The sequence below is a fragment of the Podarcis melisellensis genome (genome assembly GCF_964234715.1).
Source record: "Podarcis melisellensis genome assembly, chromosome: 3".
Taxonomy (NCBI): Eukaryota; Metazoa; Chordata; class Lepidosauria; order Squamata; family Lacertidae; genus Podarcis; species Podarcis melisellensis.
Window position 1 is genome coordinate 70,356,736 of NC_138530.1, and position 18,561 is coordinate 70,375,296.

The 18,561-nt window shown below is 39.9% G+C and overlaps 1 protein-coding gene across 11 annotated transcripts in view; it reads left to right on the forward strand.

The window, feature by feature from the left end:
• FYN (FYN proto-oncogene, Src family tyrosine kinase) overlaps positions 1-17,581 on the forward strand; it is a 106,078-nt gene extending 88,497 nt beyond the window's left edge. For 8 of the 11 annotated variants that reach the window (XM_081905729.1, XM_081905728.1, XM_081905726.1 and 5 more), the window contains 6 exons: positions 1,433-1,597; positions 4,259-4,438; positions 9,466-9,542; positions 9,630-9,783; positions 13,890-14,021; positions 15,945-17,581. In XM_081905729.1, coding sequence (XP_081761855.1) covers positions 1,433-1,597; positions 4,259-4,438; positions 9,466-9,542; positions 9,630-9,783; positions 13,890-14,021; positions 15,945-16,153 — 917 coding nt within the window. In that variant the 3' untranslated portion in view covers positions 16,154-17,581. Of the gene's footprint in view, positions 1-1,432; positions 1,598-2,052; positions 2,209-4,258; positions 4,443-9,465; positions 9,543-9,629; positions 9,784-13,889; positions 14,022-15,944 lie in introns of all 11 variants that reach the window. The other 3 variants (XM_081905733.1, XM_081905724.1, XM_081905725.1) reach the window with 3 other exon arrangements.
• The last annotated feature ends 980 nt before the right edge of the window (positions 17,582-18,561 follow it).

Below are 18,561 nucleotides of genomic sequence, written 5' to 3' on the forward strand. Positions count from 1 at the left end.
CCTCACTACTTGTGTTAATTCCTAACTTGGAGCCTCTTAACTCATTGTAAGAAAGAAGCAAAAAATAATAAAAAGTAACACTACAAGGAAGCAGTTGGGGCAGGTAGTACTGGGAGTGGGTGGTGCTGCGATCTAAACCACTGAGCCTCTAGGGCTTGCTGATTGGAAGGTTGGGGGTTTGAATCTGCACGATGGGATGAGCTCCCATTGCTCTGTCCCAGCTCCTGCCAACCCAGCAGTTCGAAAGCACGCCCGTGCAAGTAGATAAATAGGTACCGCTGCGGCGGGAAGGTAAACAGCATTTCCATGTGCTCTGGCTTCTGTCATGGTCTTCCGTGCACCAGAAGTGGTTTAGTCATGCTGGCCATATGACCTGGAAAGCTGTCTGTGAAAAGCATAAGTGCCGGAGCCCCATAGTCACCTTTGACTGGACTTAACCATCCAGGGGTCCTTTAGTTTAGCTTAGCTTAGTTTACTGTGGTGATAACTTTACAATCAGTCCATCTGTGATTGTCTGTGTACAGACAGGGAGCTGATTTGCAGGGCATGCTAAGCCAAACCATGGTTTGGCGAGACTGCCTGAACATGCAGGTTCCTGGAAGGGAGCTCCCAGCCATTTTCTCCTCCCTGGTCCCTTTTGCTGCTATGCCAAGTTTTAGAATCAGGACAGGGCAAAGTGGCTGCAAGCTCATCTTCAGGAGCTCACACATTTGTGTGGACTTACTAAGCTGAAGTTATTTTCCCTGCCCCACATGCTTCCTTGTAGCTCAAAGAATTCTGCAGACTTTTGTCATGCCAAACATTCTAAAGATCAACATTAATGTGAACATACATTAATGGTGACATTAAAATACAAAATGATGTAACATGTATGGCATCCATTCATGGCCTCCTTGGCTTGGGGTGGGGAGAAGAAACACAAATCTCATCAACATGTGCTTCTTCTTTGAATGGAAACCACAATTTGTAACTTAAAACACTTTTTATTATAAAAAGTAAGATTCTCATAAAAGTTAGACTGAGGTGTGAGGATTTTCATTTTATGTGCTGCTTTGTTTTTTTTAACTTGTTAAATAATTTGAAAATTTAACAAATAAATAATTTATCAAGTCAGTCAGCATTAAATGAATATTTTGAAATACATTATGCCAGTCGCCCATAAATGCAGAATGTTGCAATAACAGGAAGAAACTAAGAGATGATTTGTCCACTCCTTGTGCCAAACAAATAATGGGATTAATAAATGCCCTTGAGTGAATATTTCAAAAGTGAATGTTTTAAGTGTACAGTTTGCTTATCTTCAAGCTTTTGGGGGAGAATGCTACTAACAAATGATGTAACTTGTTTACTAGCATTGTTTTTCTTGCTTCCTGTGTATGTTTCATGTTTGTTACTCTTTTCTTTTCCCTCTGCTTCACTTCTGCTTCATCAGAGAGAGCTGCAGGTCTTTGCTGCCGCTTAGTAGTCCCTTGTCATAAAGGAATGCCAAGGCTTACTGATCTGTCTGTCAAAACCAAAGATGTCTGGGAAATTCCACGAGAGTCACTACAGTTGATCAAGAGACTGGGAAATGGGCAGTTTGGGGAAGTATGGATGGGTATGCAGAGAAAATACATATCTATATATATATCCCATAGTCTCCCAACTTTTGGGGGCAAGTATGGAAGATGGAATGTGGAAGCAAAATGAGCCGTGACCAGCAACATCAAAGAGCAGATGTCTTCGATTACTTAGGATAACATGCTTCTGACTTTGAAAACCTTTCATTCTGAGCACTGAGTAATTTATAGATGAAGAAGAAGAAGAAAGAAAGAAAGATGATCTCATATGCTCTCCTGGCTCTATGTGTCAGGTTTGACAAACTATCTTCAGCTTAAGAGTCAAGCCTCACGCACTCTAATCTGTTAATTATGTAAAGGTTGTGATGAGCCTTCTACCTCAAAATTAAGTGAGCATGGGCACTGAAGAACAAAACCACCTTCCATCTTTCTCTGTGCATGTAATAACTGTGTGGATTATAAGTATTTCTTTTATTAATTTCCTTTCCTGTAGAAAAAGCTGATGGTTTATGTTTTAACTTAACTGTGATTGCATCGAATTGCACTCCACAAACTGTCGGATTGGCTAAGGATGCATGGGAAGTGGCACGAGATTCATTGTTTCTGGAAAAGAAGCTGGGTCAGGGCTGTTTCGCTGAAGTGTGGAGTGGTAAGGCAGTGGAAACTGTTCTGTTTGGGATAGATAACTTTAAAGCCGTCATAAAAAACCCTGTCCGTCCGTTTCAAAATCAGAAAGCTATCATTAAACCAAGTGAAATAAATCTAACACCTAAATCTAAAGTTAGTGACACCTAAATCTAAATTTTTAATATGGTCTCTTGATGCCTAGTCTGTCAACATGCTAGCTATGCAAGTCCACATGGGCTTTGAGCAGACCACACCAAGTGCTGCCTTTGTGCAGTGTCACAAACTTCAACACTGATATTGCAGAAATTTATTCTAGCACTGCAGTCAGATAATACAGTACATATCCTTTGTATTTGGTTGAATACAGCCCTTTGTACCTGTTCCTAAGTTTCAGCATTTGTTAACTGGTCCCAGAAATGAAATGAAGATTGGGGCTATGCAAATATGTACTGACTAGTTTGTCAATAGTTCCTATTGAGTTCTATGAAACAAAGTAAATGACCTATAATTTGAAATACCATATTTTTTGCTCTATAAGACTCACTTTTTCCCTCCTAAAAAGTAAGGGGAAATGTGTGTGCGTCTTATGGACCGAATGCAGGCTGCGCAGCGATCCCTCTTGCTGTTCTGGCTTCTGGGATTCAGAACATTTTTTTTCTTGTTTTCCTCCTCCAAAAACTAGGGGCATCTTATGGTCTGGTGCATCTTATAGAACGAAAAATACGGTACATCTGAAAAGGGAGAAAACCTGCTCCAGATTTCAGAGTAACCAGGGTTAGGCAGCACTGGGCAGGTTGAAGCTCGCTGAAGAGTTGTCCCCCCAAGTTCACTTTTCCACATATATCAATGGGGAAAAGTAAAGCACTACATTAGGAGATTTCATTGTAGTGAGGAAAAAACCTTCACTCTGTCCTGTAGAGTCAGCAAGGTAGGACATCTTTGCTTACCTGACCTGTCAACTGCATTGCTGCAGCCTGCTGGGGAGGAGGGGTGAGACGGCAATGAGCTCAGTAAACACACTGCTGGGAGCAGGAGATCGGTTCTGCCCATGGTTCTGCCCATGCATTTGCATCACATGGACCTTGCTACCACCTCACATCTCTCCCTGCCAATAAGCCACAGTGATACCAGTGGCAGGAGGTCAAATAGTCATGATGCCTTGCCAGTGACTACTGCCTCAGTTCCTATAAAACTGGTTGCAAATAAGTAGTTAAGCAACCCTGGGGGTGGGAGTTGCATGAAGACTACCTATTCTGCAGAATACGTGAGAACAAGTTGCTTGTGTGTATTAACATCTATAGGCATGTCAGCATAGCCCCTTTATGATCCAGCTTTCTCTTCTGGATCAAAATAAGTGCCTCTCATTTCAGGGGAGGCGGAATCTATAGATAGTTACCAAAAAAGTATTGAGCTAATGTGTGAATTCCTGTATTAACACACTCACCATTGTTGGTTCAATGCAGAACTAAGAGTGAATGAATTCCTTAGCTCTGTGTTTTATTTTAAATAAAAAAACACTATGTGATGTGCTGTTTTGGCCAAAGCTATATATATGTTCTTCTTCTTCCATTAGGAAGTCTTTTTATAATGAATTCCCTCAAATAAATGGAGCTAATTTTAGCACTGAAATATCAGTCTGCACTATTCAGTCAACTAAATTAGACTTCTCCTGATTTGTGTAAGGAGCTCAAAAATTATGGCCTCTTTTAATAATAGAGGCAGAAAAATTTATTCCAAGTTGCTCAGGGCTGTGTCTCAGCTGTGCAATAACAGTATGAAGTAGATTAGCCTAAGATCAATGGCTTGTCCTTGGTCAATTCGTTTACAACAAAGAAGTTTAAACTAGCTTAGCATATGTGTATTCATCCCTTTGGCCACTACAGTGTATGGATCTAGATTACAATAACTGGCAACCAAAAAATGCACAGCCTCATTAATGTCCACTGCTGCTTAGATGTCTCACTTACTGATCTTTGTTACTTCTGTTCTTTGTTTACCTACTGCGAGTAGAGTCTTGTGAGTTCTGTGGACACTGGATGTTTCTGCTGACAGCATTTGTGGGTGTTTTGTAGGTACCTGGAATGGAAATACTAAAGTGGCAATAAAGACTCTGAAGCCTGGCACAATGTCCCCAGAATCATTCCTGGAGGAGGCTCAGATCATGAAAAAGCTAAAACATGACAAACTGGTCCAGCTGTATGCTGTGGTGTCCGAAGAACCTATCTACATCGTCACAGAATATATGAGCAAAGGTAGGTTAACACCGTGCTGCTTGTAGATGTGAGTCAGGAATTACTCTCTAGCTTGATTAATGCAAATTAGCATCACCTTCAACCATTTGCTTACCCATTATTTTTAAAGCTACCCATTTGAAGTAATTGTTCTTTATTGCATTTTTTCTCTCTCCAAGGAGCTGAAGGTGATATAAATAGTGACAAAAGGTGATGATGTACACAAGACTGGGTGGATACAGAGTGTGATGAACACACCTTTGGGGAATAGGTGGTGCTTGGCACCTTGAAAGAGGCCGTAGCATGGTCAGTTCAGGGGAGGGGACCCTAGACCTGATGGTGTTTTAACAACTACCACCTAGTCACAAATACCTCTTTTTGGGCAAGGTCTACAAGATGGTTGTGGTGGTGCCATTGCCAGCATCATTGGAGGAAACTGGTTTTCTAGTCTCATTCCAATCTGGGTTCACACCTGGGTTTGGGACTGAATCAGGCTTGATCACCCTTTATCAAGAGAGGAACACTGGAAGTGCAACTCCTGGTGGATCACCCATCAGCTTTTGATACCGTAACCTGGACTTTATGAGAGATGCATATTGGGGCACTGTTCCACAGCGTTTCTCATCTTATCTCCAGGGAATATGATTTTGGAAGAGTGTTTCCCAGAGACCTGACACTAGAGCTGTGTGGTATCACAGGCCATTGAGAGTGAGTTTTAGAAGATTTGAAGCAAGGTGCCTTTCTCTATAACATCTCAACTGGGAATGGGTGAGCAAGCCCTGGACCAGTGTCTGGATGCAGTGTTGGGCTGAATGAAGGCTAATAAAATGAGCCTGTATTCTGGCAAGATTGAAGCTCTGGTGGTGGGTTTGAGAAGTCAGTAAATTGCCTGTCCTGGATATGATTGCATTCTCCCCGAAGAAGCATGTGCATATTCCAGTGGTGCTCCTTAATCCAGTTCTGCTGTTAGAGGAACCAGATTATTTGACAGAGCACCCTGTCTAACCCTTACATTTCCAGTAGGTCTCTGCATTCTACAGGAGAGTTTCTGCTTCAGGTCTCAAAACTATCAAGACTCAAAGCAGGGCTTTCAGTATGGCTGCTCCAGTTTTATGAAGCAGCATCCCAGTTGAGATACAACAAAAACAACTGAATAATTTTTTGTTTTGTTTTTGGCAAGCTTTTTCAGCTGGATGAAAAGATCTCTGCCTTATATGTTAATTTTGTGTTGTTTTTAAGCCTATATTTCATTTACAGTCATTTTCTTTTTTTCTGTTTTATTTTAGCTGTTTCATGTTGCCTTGAGACTGCTGTAAAAGGCAATTCATAAATAAGTTCTCCTCGGCCATATTTTATCCCGTTACAATCCTGTGAAATAGGTCAGATTGGTTGTACTAAGGCAACACATTGACTGAGCTTCATTGAATAAATGTTTGTTTAAATTACAGTCTCCCTGGCTGTAGTCTGATACAGTCAAACCTCGGTTGTTGAATGTAATCCATTCCAGAAGACCATTCGACTTCTGAAACATTTGACAGCCGAGACACGGCTTCCAGTTGGTTGCAAGAGCTTCTTGCACTCAAGTGGAAGCCATGTCAGACGTTCGGCTTCCAAAAAACGTTCGGAAACCGGAGCATTTACTTCTGGGTTTTCGGAGTTCAGGAGCTGAAACATTAGAAAATGGAGCTGTTTGAGAACCAAGGTTTGACTACACCATATTGTTGAAAAAAGAATGTCTTGCTCAAAGCCTATTCCCCCAGATGAAGTTCATGTCTGGGTGAGTATGCTGTCTCTGGAATTTCACAGCACTACCCTCTGCTTGCTCACAGGACAGTTTAAGGAGGATTTGACCTGCCATCGGCATGTTATGCCTGAGCCTCTACATTACATGTTTCCCCACTGTTTCCCATTGCATTGTTGAAGCAGTGATGGAGAATGCCTCCTTTAATTATTATTGCGTTGACTCGTTGTATTGTATAAACATGGCCTCTGGTTTCTTTGAGTGTCAAATGAATTGATTACTCATTAATTAAACTCTTAATGAGTAAAGAAAACAGCCTTTGATTAATTGGAGGGTATAAAAGTTGCCATTTACTCCATGTCAGAATTAGATATTTTGTGGGTGCCAAGTTAAGTGGGGATTAGAATTCAGCCTGATAGTCTTCACCAGAACACACCAGGGTTACCTGCGTGAGTGAATGAGGGTTGTTGATTCATTTTAACAATCTTGAATCCCTCATCATATACACATGAAGCCCTATTGAACAACATATTGAAATTAATTTAATCAACTTTAATTAAATCATGTATTTACCCCAAAGACTAAAATAGTACTATTCCCCACAAGGCAGCATAAAATAAATTATGTAGGTACACACAATATAAATTCACATGAAAGGGCATTTGTTTCACAAATGGCAATGTTTTCTTGGACAGAATGTGTTTCTTCACTAAAACCTTTCTGGTCCCAGAGCATTAAAACTGCCTCTGTCTTCCTGCCCCTGTTGCTTCTGCTGTACAGTTAGGACTGCACTAAATCTCCTTGCATATCACTGTCAAAACCCCTCCATATCTCTCTATATAATTATTTGCATGCATATTTTTCTATGCCCACTTCGTTGTGGGTGACAATCTAGCAAAGAGTTTTAAGTTACTATTTTTAAGTGCTAGAAAGGAAACATACTTTTATGTATTTTTAATTGTGTTTTCACTTTGTTGTCAGATTGTTTTCCGCATCCCTTCTCAGATTGCTCTGAGCATTTCCTAGCAACCATGTTTTCATAGAGATGAACATCTGCTTTTGTTTGTTTGTTTAGGACAGAAACCATTTTTTAAAAGAATTTTGCGAAATCTATCACTTTAGATATTACTTTTGTTTTTGGAGACATGGATGATTCTGTAAGTTATGGTTCAGGGCACAAAAGATTAACCCTTGCTTCTGTGCTACATTCTTCTTACAGAATAACAAAGAAAAGAAATTCCTTTTTAAGACTGGTGATATTATTATCACAACCACCTAACCCTTTTTGTCATTTCAGTGTTGAAAAATGGTCCATTTCTTTCTTTCCCATCTTGCTGTTCCTAGCTGCTCTGCAATCCATACCAGGCTATTTCCCCTTAACACTGTATCTTTAAATTTTTATATATTACTCCATCTTACTCTCTTAAATGGAAAGGGTTATTGATTTCCACTTCCTAAGGCAATTGTGGCTCCATGGATTTGCTGAGCTCAGGCATTGCCGTGCGATCTAGCCACTTTCTCCATCAGGGAATGCTTAACGAAGCATTCTGAACTGACCTTCTAAATACATTACCTGCATAGAAGGCCTCTGCAAGGTATTGTTAGGGCGGTGAGAACTCATATTAATGATGAGTTAGCCATGCATGGGCACTGGCATCTTTTACCTTTTAAAAAATATTCATAGAAAGTAAATGGTTGATCTTGTTAAAGACTCGCTCTCTGTTGGGTTTGCTCTGATTTCATGCAAACTGATACTAAAAGTTGTAAATTCAGAGTAAAACACTGTTTTCCCTTCTTTGTTTTCCCCTATTTTGTTTTGGCAAAGGGAGCTTTATTAAGCTGTTTTACACTTCCCGCTGCATTTACATTTAGGGATAAAAGAACTATATCTTGTTAAGTTTATTATATATTAATGTCTTGTATTCTATATCCAGAAACATAGTTTACTGAATACACTTGCTAGATATTCCATTTGCTTCTGAGAGGTAGCTTTGGTGATAGTTAATGAAAAGCACATACATCCTAGTGATGTGATCTATTGGACCGCTTTGCACCACGGCTTAGCACAAACTAAGTATGTAGTTTCCAAGAGAGAAGGCCATGGCCACTTTTCCCCTTCCCAAAAAGTTTGCTTCTGTGCTGTGCTAAGCCATGATCTGGTTTAACATGTTGTTCAGACCCAGGATGGGATTTAGCTCTCCCAGACAAACCACAAACAGTAAACCATAGGCTAAATTTTGGTTACAGCTCATGGTTAATCTAGAGAGATCTAAATCAGAACCCCGGGTTCTTACTGCACACAAAGTCAAGCCATGGCTTAGCAGAGTGCAGCACAGAAGCAGAACAACTGGAAAGGTGCAAAGGAGCTGCAGTCGCCTTTCCCAGAGTTCACACACTTGCATGTCCATGCGAAGACATAGTTTGGTTTGGTGTGGCACACAAGCCAGGTGAATGAAAATTATAACAGTTTCTCAAGATGCACATTTCTGCGTTGCTCAAAATGAATTTCACTCACCAGAACCCAGGCACCCCAAGCAAAGAAAGCCCTATCTCAGCCAAGTGTCAAAACAGCAAGACATACACTTTCAACATTTGTTTGCCCACCTATCTCTATATGCAACTATGTATCTTTCACTGTATATTAAAATGTAAATTAATGAATGGTATTAAGTGAGAAAAGGTGTGAGCAAGGCATAATGGCCAGTCTAAACAAGGCATATAGTAGCTTCTACAGTAATATTTTTGGAAGGATTCTCATGAATCCTTTTCATGAATATATGCCCATAAATGTTTAAGATGGAGTGTACAGGCAACTATGACAGCACAATAATCTTATGCTGGTGTCATAATAATAATATACATCAGGAGATTTTTAGGTTGGGATAGTTAGGTGTTAGAAAATCTGGTACAGTGGTACCTCAGGTTACATACACTTCAGGTTACCACCACACTGGCTCTCGTGCTCCGGCGGCGCAGTGGCAGCAGGAGGCCCCATTAGCTAAAGTGGTGCTTCAGGTTAAGAACGGACCTCCGGAACAAATTAAGTACTTAACCCGAGGTACCACTATAATAGGTTTGAAGTATGAAAGTAGGATTGTAGTTCACTTGAATTAATCTAGCATTTCAGATTCTGTAACTCTGTAAACTCCATCTGGTTATCTTACCTGAAATCTTCCATAAATTGTATGACCTACACTTTTTTTTAAAAAAAAATGTAACATTATATTCAAACAAAAACATTGGTGTCTGTGTATTGTCCAGCACTGAGTACCTAAACCTCTTTAAACCCCCCTTTTTTGTATTGCAGGAAGTTTGCTAGATTTCTTAAAAGATGGAGAAGGAAGAGCTCTGAAATTGCCAAACCTAGTGGATATGGCAGCACAGGTAAATTTTAACTATGTGCTTAGTACAATGTACTCATGTCAAGGTTCTGTGTTCTTTATTAAGTAGAGTGTATTGTAAATCCAACAGGTTGCTGCAGGAATGGCTTACATTGAGCGAATGAATTACATACACAGAGACCTGCGTTCTGCAAACATCCTGGTGGGAAATGGTCTAATATGCAAGATTGCTGATTTTGGACTAGCAAGATTAATTGAAGACAATGAATACACAGCCAGACAAGGTAGGATAAGTAGTCACTATAACTTTTACTGTAGCTTTCAAAGGTGATAGAAAAACATGCCAAAATCTTGATGGGTCTTCTTCCTACTCATCTAGTGTAAAGGAAATGTGAATCAATGTTCAATTCACAAGTACAGATAGAGAATTATGAAACTGTTTATCAGTTCCAATGCATGGGAAATGTAAGTGTAATTGTATAATATATGACCTCTTTGGCCAATTTGACCAGCAGTTTTCAATAAGAATTTCTGAAAGATAAAGAGGAATGGGATTCTGTTGCTGAGTGTAAGGGAAAAGGAAAAAGACCCTAAACCAGGCATAGGCAACCTCAGCCCTCCAGATGTTTGGGACTACAGTTCCCATCATCCCTGACCACTGGTCCTGTTAGCTAGGGCTCATGGGAGTTGTAGTCCCAAAACATCTGGATGGTCGAGGTTGTCTATGCCTGCCCTAAACGCAGTACCATACAACAGCATAAACTATGGCTTGTGTTGGATGGCTGCTCAAGCAGGCAGCAACTTGTGCACATGATCTTTATTTTCTGGCGCCTCCCCACCACAGCTCTCTGCACCCCCAAAACCATCTCACATTAGTTGGGTGCCTAAATCATGAGGGCTGTCTAATATGGGGCTGCAGTGCAAAGGGGAATATCCCAAATTTAGGCATTTCATCCCCTGCACTGCAGACCCATATAGGCCCATACAGAATAGCTCCTATTGTTCAGGATGCTTTTGACCCTACGGAGAGAAAGATCAGCTGTGTGAGCTTAAGCAACCAATGGATAAAACCCTGTCAAAGGGAACAACAGCTATAACTAAAGTGGAATATTATTTCCTTAGTGTACTGTTAAGAACATTTTAGAAGAAACTGTTCTGTAAATTCTTCACTCCATATATATGGATCAGTCCATATATGGATCAGTCCATATAGTATTTTTTCTCTTATGGATTCGTACAGCCAGCATATCTTGAAATTTATCATCCCAAGGAAAACTAAACGTAACAGTCAAACATTCTGGTTGTAGCATGATCATGTAAAAATGTATCATGCAAACCAATTATTTTCTTGTTAGTATCTAAATATTTTATTGGTTGAAGTGAATTTACTTCACAGCCTGTACCATGCTTTAATTCATAGCATACTTAAACTATGCTACTTTGACTTTATCATATCTATTTGAATACTGTCCAGTATAATTGCCAGTGCAGTACATAAGGACATACAAGCCACAGTAAAATCAATACAGTAGAGCAAAAACTAAAATAAAACAAATTCACAGTTAAAAACCCTTAGCGGATTAAAAGTAGTAAATAAAACAGTCTAAAAATGAAAAAAAGAAAAGCCCAAGAGAACACAGGTCTTACTGGGCACCAAAAACATGTAAGCAAAGCAAATTTCCCTAGCGAGAAATTTCCATCAACAGGGCTTCACCGGTGGAAATACCATTGAGAACAGAATGCTAGACTGGATAGGCCTTTGACAGCAGGGATTATCATATGTTCTTAAAAGGCCCTCTCTGTGGAGGAGAGCCTCCACTAGTGACCTTGCTTTTGTGAAAAGCATTAGGATCTTCTCTTAAAGGGCAAACTTAATATCATTGTCCGGGGCCCACAGTAACCAAACTGCTTTGCTAATAGTTCCCCCAAAAATGTATGCTCTATATAAAAATGCAGAATTAAATGAATGTTGATTGTAATACACTTGCAGATTCTTCTGTAGATTCTTCTGCATATGCAGTCTGCAAGAGGAAATTCTATAATCAGCCTTAGTTACATGAATTAATTCAGACCTTTTGGCAATGACTTCTCTATATGCATTCCAGAGCCTGTAATTCAGATCACTATCTGGAATTTCTCCCTTATATTTAAAATAATTTTTGAAGCAAGCTTTTATTGTACAGATTTCCTCTTGCTCAACATTGCTTAATTCCAGAGGGGCTGTTGATGGCATAGTAACACTTTGAAGCAATAGCTGTTTTTGTATGTTTTCCCCCACGACCCTCTCACATAGATTTTCCAGAGGGATGCAGCTGGGGGATTGTCGTGTTTATCTAGCCAGCTACTGTTCCTATGGTGTCTCTGGCACACAGGAACAGAAGACTGGCTGGGAAAGTATGATACAGGCTGGCAATTGCTTTTGGAGACAGGAAGCGCTTGTTTCTGTTAAGAGTTGAAGGTTGCATGTCAAATACACTTGGCTTTCATTTTTTCCCCCTTGCCACCTGATAGTTTGTGTACTTGACATTAATAGAACTGACTTCCTCCTCTTCCACTCTCTAAAAAGTGCTCCTATGAGTCCCTGAATAAATTGCTAAAGGAAGCAGATGGTGTTGATACCCATCTCCAGTGGTCTTATAAGATGTGGTACTATTCGTTGAGTCTGATTTTTCAGTGTTTTTCTAACATTTACGCTGACTATTTATAAGAGCAAAATAGGCCTGCAAACTTTATTTATTTCCTATCAATCATGTGGAAGCAACGGGTGGGCATGCACTGACATGTGGTTTCCCTGGCATGCAGCAAAAGCTGTCCCTGCCTTCTCACTCTGCCCTGCATAGTGTTGCAAGTCTGGCTGCAAGTGTTGATCACTATGAATGAGTGGCCAGGTCATGATCTACAGGCGCTTAACAAATTAAATTTCTGTGAATTCCTTTGTGAACTGACTGGATCTAGTCCTCCCAGACTTACGTGTGGATTGGAATGTAACTATCCTTTGGATTTTGCCCTTCACCAAAACATCTTTGAAATGCATATTTAAGGGCAACATTCATTTAGAAACATAGCATCGTAGAATGCATGATAAAATACAACTTCAAAACCAATTTCCATGCAGATAATGTTTTTTAAAAATATCATAGGGTTGCCATACGTCCAGAATTTCTTGGACATATTTGGAAGACTGTTGGAAGCAGCTTTCATGGCGGTGGACATATGGCAACCCAACCCAAAAAAAGCTCAACTTTTCTGTCCGGATTCTCACTGTTTGAAATATGGCAACCCTAACATATTATAGTGGAATGAATGCACTTGAAATTGACATAGACTGGAAGGTTGGTATACAGATTTAATTAATAATTAATAGACTGATCCATCTCTCCCTGTTCATGACACACCCACACAAAATGCCTGTGTTTTCATATGTAATTATGTATTTTTAAAAAATGTTGATTTTATTTTAGGGAAAAATAAGCTAACTTGTTTTACATAAATGAGACTCCACTCCCCCCACTAGGGTCTAACTGTCATGCTGGAGGGGAGGAGCAGGATTTTCAGAGGGGTTGACACTTGGGGAGGAAATGCTTAACCCTTTCATTGCAGCATGCTACTATGGTAGAAAAACAGAAAATATAATACAAACCATAAAACAATATTGAAAACATTAAGCCAATAAAAATTAAAAACTACAGAAATAAAATGGGCTAATTCATGAAGCTTTGGGAGAAAAGAATCCCGCCCCCTACAAAATATTGGGGCTTGCTTCACTTGCAGAGGATAAGAATTCCAGAGAACTGGTGCAAACAGTGATAAAATCATGTGCTCAAGTGACAGCATGCTTCACCACCATGGCATGCTGCACTATCAGCAAATCTTCATCCACTGTTCTCAAGAGACCAGGGTGAAATTAGAGGGAGAGGTGACTTCTCAGATACCCTGGTCAGGAACCACATAGGGTTTAATACACAAGGATTGAATCTGACGTGCTAATAGCTGGGGAAAAGGCAGGAAAAGGGAAGAGAGAAGATGGGTGTTTAGATGGGTGTTACAGGCATGTGTTTGAGAGTGATGGAAGGTTCCTAACTACTGCTGTAGAAACCTTTCACAATACTTAGGTGCATCATGTTCGTAGATTGAGATGGTGCCAAATGCACCCTAATTTCTGATGATCACACACACACACACACACACACACACACAAATCACTGTCATTTATATGCAAATATACTCAGAAGCATCATGTTGTAAATATGAGAAAGAAAAGAAAAAAAGAATGTTGTGGCCTGAAGTCGATATTAAGTGGAAAGAAGCTTTGAATTATTTCCCCAAAGAAATGAAGTGACCTCCTGCCAGCCACTGATACCTCAATGGTAGCTGCTTTGTTCTCTCCTAGGTGCAAAGTTTCCAATAAAATGGACTGCCCCTGAAGCTGCATTGTATGGAAGGTTTACAATAAAATCAGACGTCTGGTCCTTTGGAATATTGCTGACAGAGCTAGTAACAAAAGGGAGAGTGCCATATCCAGGTAAGGAAATAAGAAACCATGCTAAAAATGATTTCAGACAATTATGTGAGTTGGGTGAAACCTGTGGCTTTAATGCTTGGATCCCAACAAATTATACATGTGCATGGCAGAGCACCAACAAAAAACCCCCACCTCATTTCAGGCAGCAAAAACAATACAGTGGTACCTCAGGTTAAGTACTTAATTCGTTCTCGAGGTCCATACTTAACCTAAAACTGTTCTTAACCTGAAGCACCACTTTAGCTACTGGGGCCTCCTGCTGCTGCCGCGCCGCTGGAGCCCGATTTCTGTTCTCATCCTGAAGCAAAGTTCTTAACCTGAAGCACTATTTCTGGGTTAGCGGAGTCTGTAACCTGAAGCGTATGTAACCTGAAGCGTATGTAACCTGGGGTACCACTGTATGAAATTTTATCTGCACACAGAGATCTCCTCCACATATGCATTGCACTTCAAATCCTTGCCATAGTCAAAGAGGCAATTTCTCTCAATTGTATGGTGTCAGTAGCCCTGTTTGGGCATTGTCTGAACTCTGCTCAGATCACGCAGGGGACATGTGGGTACGTGGGCTGGCTCCATCCCTTATCATCTCCACCCCTGAACTTCTCACATCGAGTAGGAAGATCTGAAGGGGGATTTCTAAGTGTGTCCGGCTAAGCACACGTAGAAGGCTTCCCACAATCAAGAACCGTGTTCAGTCAGTGTTCCCAACCATGGGGGGGGCACTTCTGCATGTGTTCTGCAGACCCACAGGAAATCCCCTCTAGAACTTTGTACTCCCCAAAGAGATGGGGACACTCAAAGAGATGAGAGAAGGGTTTGGGTGCATGGCCCCGCTGTGCTCTTCATGTGTTTGCAGCAGACACCTGACAACACCTTTTCTGAATCACAATTTTGATGCACCTATAATTTAGGTGCCATCAAATGCAAATTTAAGTATTGTTCATCCACAAACTACTTCTAGGCACTCCAAGTACTGAATTTGCTATTCTGTTTGATAGTTCTGGCACGTTGAAGCCACTGACCATAATGATAATGTGTGATAAATACTTCATCTTGGTATCTGCTACTGGGCTAAGTGTTACTGTTAGTATATAAAGCTTTTAACGACTTGGACCAGTCTACCTACAAGATGACCTTACCCCATATGTGCCCACTCAACTGCTTTGATCAGCTGAAGCAATCGAGTGGGCACATAAGACGAGTGCCACATAATACCCTCATGGCATTCATAAGAACTTGACTTAGTATGGCAGCACTGATGCTTTGGAACTCCCTGCCTATTGATAATATCAGGCAGGCACCTTCATTGTATTCTTTTCGGCACCTGCTGAAGACATACTTATTTAGACAAGGCTACCCAGTTGTTTAGAAAATTCATAGAAGTTTTAAATTGTTTTAGTCTATTTTTACTGCAGTTTTAACCTTCTATATGTTTTGGAGTATGATTGTAAAATTTTAAGTGGCAATTTTATTGTTTTAGCTTTTTTGTAAACCACATTAAAGTTTTTCTGCAATCAAGCAGTATATACATTTTATGAAATGCATGCATACTTACATACATAGCCTTCTTCAACTTCCTTCATCAATCTATTCCACAACATAATATTCACAGAAAAAGGGTCATTGGCAACTTTAAAAAAAAAAAAAAGCTTATCACAAATTTTCCTGGAAATGGCAAATCCAGATTAAATGAGTGGTGGGGGATACAGACTGGCATATTGATGCCAACATGATGAACACCAATACCACATTAATTGCCCTCTGGAAGTATACTAAAAGAGGGTGTGAATTCATTTAAAATTAATCAGTCTTTGGATGGAGTCTTGACAAGATGATGGTTGTTAAGGGAAATATGCCCAACCCTATTGCTTTTTTCCAAACAAAATTCATTTTTAGTACATCTCTCTGTTGTTGTTTTTGCAGGTATGAATAACCGTGAAGTCCTGGAGCAGGTAGAACGGGGCTATAGGATGCCATGCCCTCAGGATTGCCCCATCTCCCTACATGAGCTCATGATCCACTGCTGGAAGAAAGACCCAGAAGAGCGCCCAACATTTGAGTACTTGCAGGGTTTCCTTGAAGACTACTTTACTGCAACTGAACCCCAGTACCAGCCAGGTGACAACCTGTAATTTTTCTGGTCTGTGCAGACTACAGTTATCAGGTGTTCCGACTGCAGCTGACAAAGGCTGACTAGCTACTTCCAAAGGCTGCATCTTAGAGCACCAAAAAGCACTGGAGCCAGAAGCTGAGAATTCCCAGACCTAACCTGCCGTAAAGATCTGAATGTCCTCTATGAACAGAAAAGTGAACACTTGATTTTGTTCTTCATCAGAGACTCAGAAACTGCATTGTTTTGATGTTATGTAAACTGCAAAATCTTTGTTCAGTGTAAATAGTAATTCAGTGCCAATAACATCCTAGTGCTTTCCTTTTTTAAAAAATAATAATAATGCAAAGTTATGCGATTTTAACTAGTCTTCTCCTGATTCAACTAAAGTATTATTTTCCAAAAGTGGCCTCTTTTTGTCTACATTTTTTCACGTTCTAACAAAATAAAATCAGGACCAGTGTTTGGGGATTTTGGTTTCGTTTGGTTGGTTGGGTTTTTTCCTTTCCTTTTTTGCTTTTATATATAAGATATATGTAAAATATATACATACTTGTATATATAGTTGTGGGTGCTACTGCAGAGGAAACTCATTTCAGAAACGGATTAGCCATAATGCTGAAGCACCCAGAAAAAGACTAATTTCCTTGTAGACATGAAACACTGGTGAAGATTCTGAAAGCCAGTGACTGAATTTTTGGCTTTTGCCAAGCATGACTTTTTAAATTGGATTGCACTTTTGGGTTTGACTATGTACCTGTAGGTCGTTGTAACTTTTGATCTTTCAGAAATCATGTGCAGCATTTCCAGCAACTTTTGCCAACTGCGTGGTTTGAATTTGTGATCAAAATTTAATAACAAACTTATTAAAGCAAGAAAATGCGCCATTACCTGTTCAGACTGGAAGACTGAAACTGCAAGTACTTTCCTGTATCAAAATATGTATACTGAACATTTTCTGATTTTTTAAAAAAATTAATAAACATGGCAACCACATGCAAATAGTCTCAACCTCATAGCATTTTAATCATGTCCCCATGCTTAACCATTCATCAGGCATCCGCTAGAGTACCTTTTTCACATACCATAACCCATCGTAAAGTAGGTGTTTTAAATGTCCTGTACTGCTGATGAAATTACTTTCAATATGTCTGCAAGTGTTTCAGTGGAATTACTATGCACTTCTTTTATGGGGAAACGGGGAGGGAATGGAGGGATACACGCAAGTATTACTTTTTCAGTTGTCTGTATCAGCCTTGGATACCTTCTTTTCTTACCTTTAACCAAAAAGAAACAAAAAAGCCACATCCTTCCTATGTCTCTTTTAAGTTTTTTTTTTTAAATAATTTTAGTCTTAATTACATTTTGTTGTTGTTTTTATTTGCAAGTTTACATTTTTAAAAATGTTTAACCGTCTTAATTTAGTAATTAAAAGAGTATTTTACATTTGGATTTTTGTTCTTTCATTTAAATCATAGCCAGATGGAGGTTCGTAGCAGAGGAGAAGTGTCCTTGGCCTCTTGGCTCTTGCCGCAGCCTTGCATTATGAAGCTGATGTGAAACAGCTGGGATTCAGCCTAAGAGGGTGGCTGGAAGTGAAAGGGTTTTGTACTCTTATAATTATTCAAGAATTACTTTCTTTAGCGTGAGTCTTTGTGCACTGTTGTCAGAAGGAAGGAAGACTATTTTATATGTAGAAATAAATATATTTTTCCCAACGTTCGCACTTGGAACTCTTATCGCAAATGAGTTGAAGCAAAACAAAGGCAAAACAAAGCCTATCCATATCTGGAAGAATCCAAAGGGTCATTTATGCTAATAGACCTTTAAAAATGTTACAAGAAACCTTAGAGGGTGTTTGTTTGCTAGACTACCACCAGCAGCTGATAATGTGGTGGGGCTGCCCTGTTTACCTGACCTCCCAACTTGCTGAGTCACTGCAGCATCCCAGAAAGGAGGCGATGCATCGGTGGCAAGGGCAGTGCAGTGCAAATGTGCTGGCAGGAGTGCTGGATTGGCTCTACCAGCACATTTGCAATGACCTCACCTCCTCGTGTGCTGCAGCAACTCAGGCAGGCAGATGATATTATTATTATTATTATTATTATTATTATTATTATTATTATTATTATTATATTTTAATTATACCCCGCCCTCCCAAGCCAGGGCCAGGCTCAGGACGGCTAACACCAAATATAAATTACAATAAAACGTAATAGAAAACAACAACAAACAAACAGTTAATTAAAATACGGCTTAAAATACAGCCTTGTTTTAGTAGTAGCCCATAAATCAAGACCATAAAGGGAGGAAACATCAGATATTCACCCTGCCAGCTGTCCATGCTGGTCCTACACGGGCCAGCAAAAAAGCCAAGGGAAAATTTATATACCAAATCCCATATAAGGGGTCAGAGTGAGTCTAAGCTGA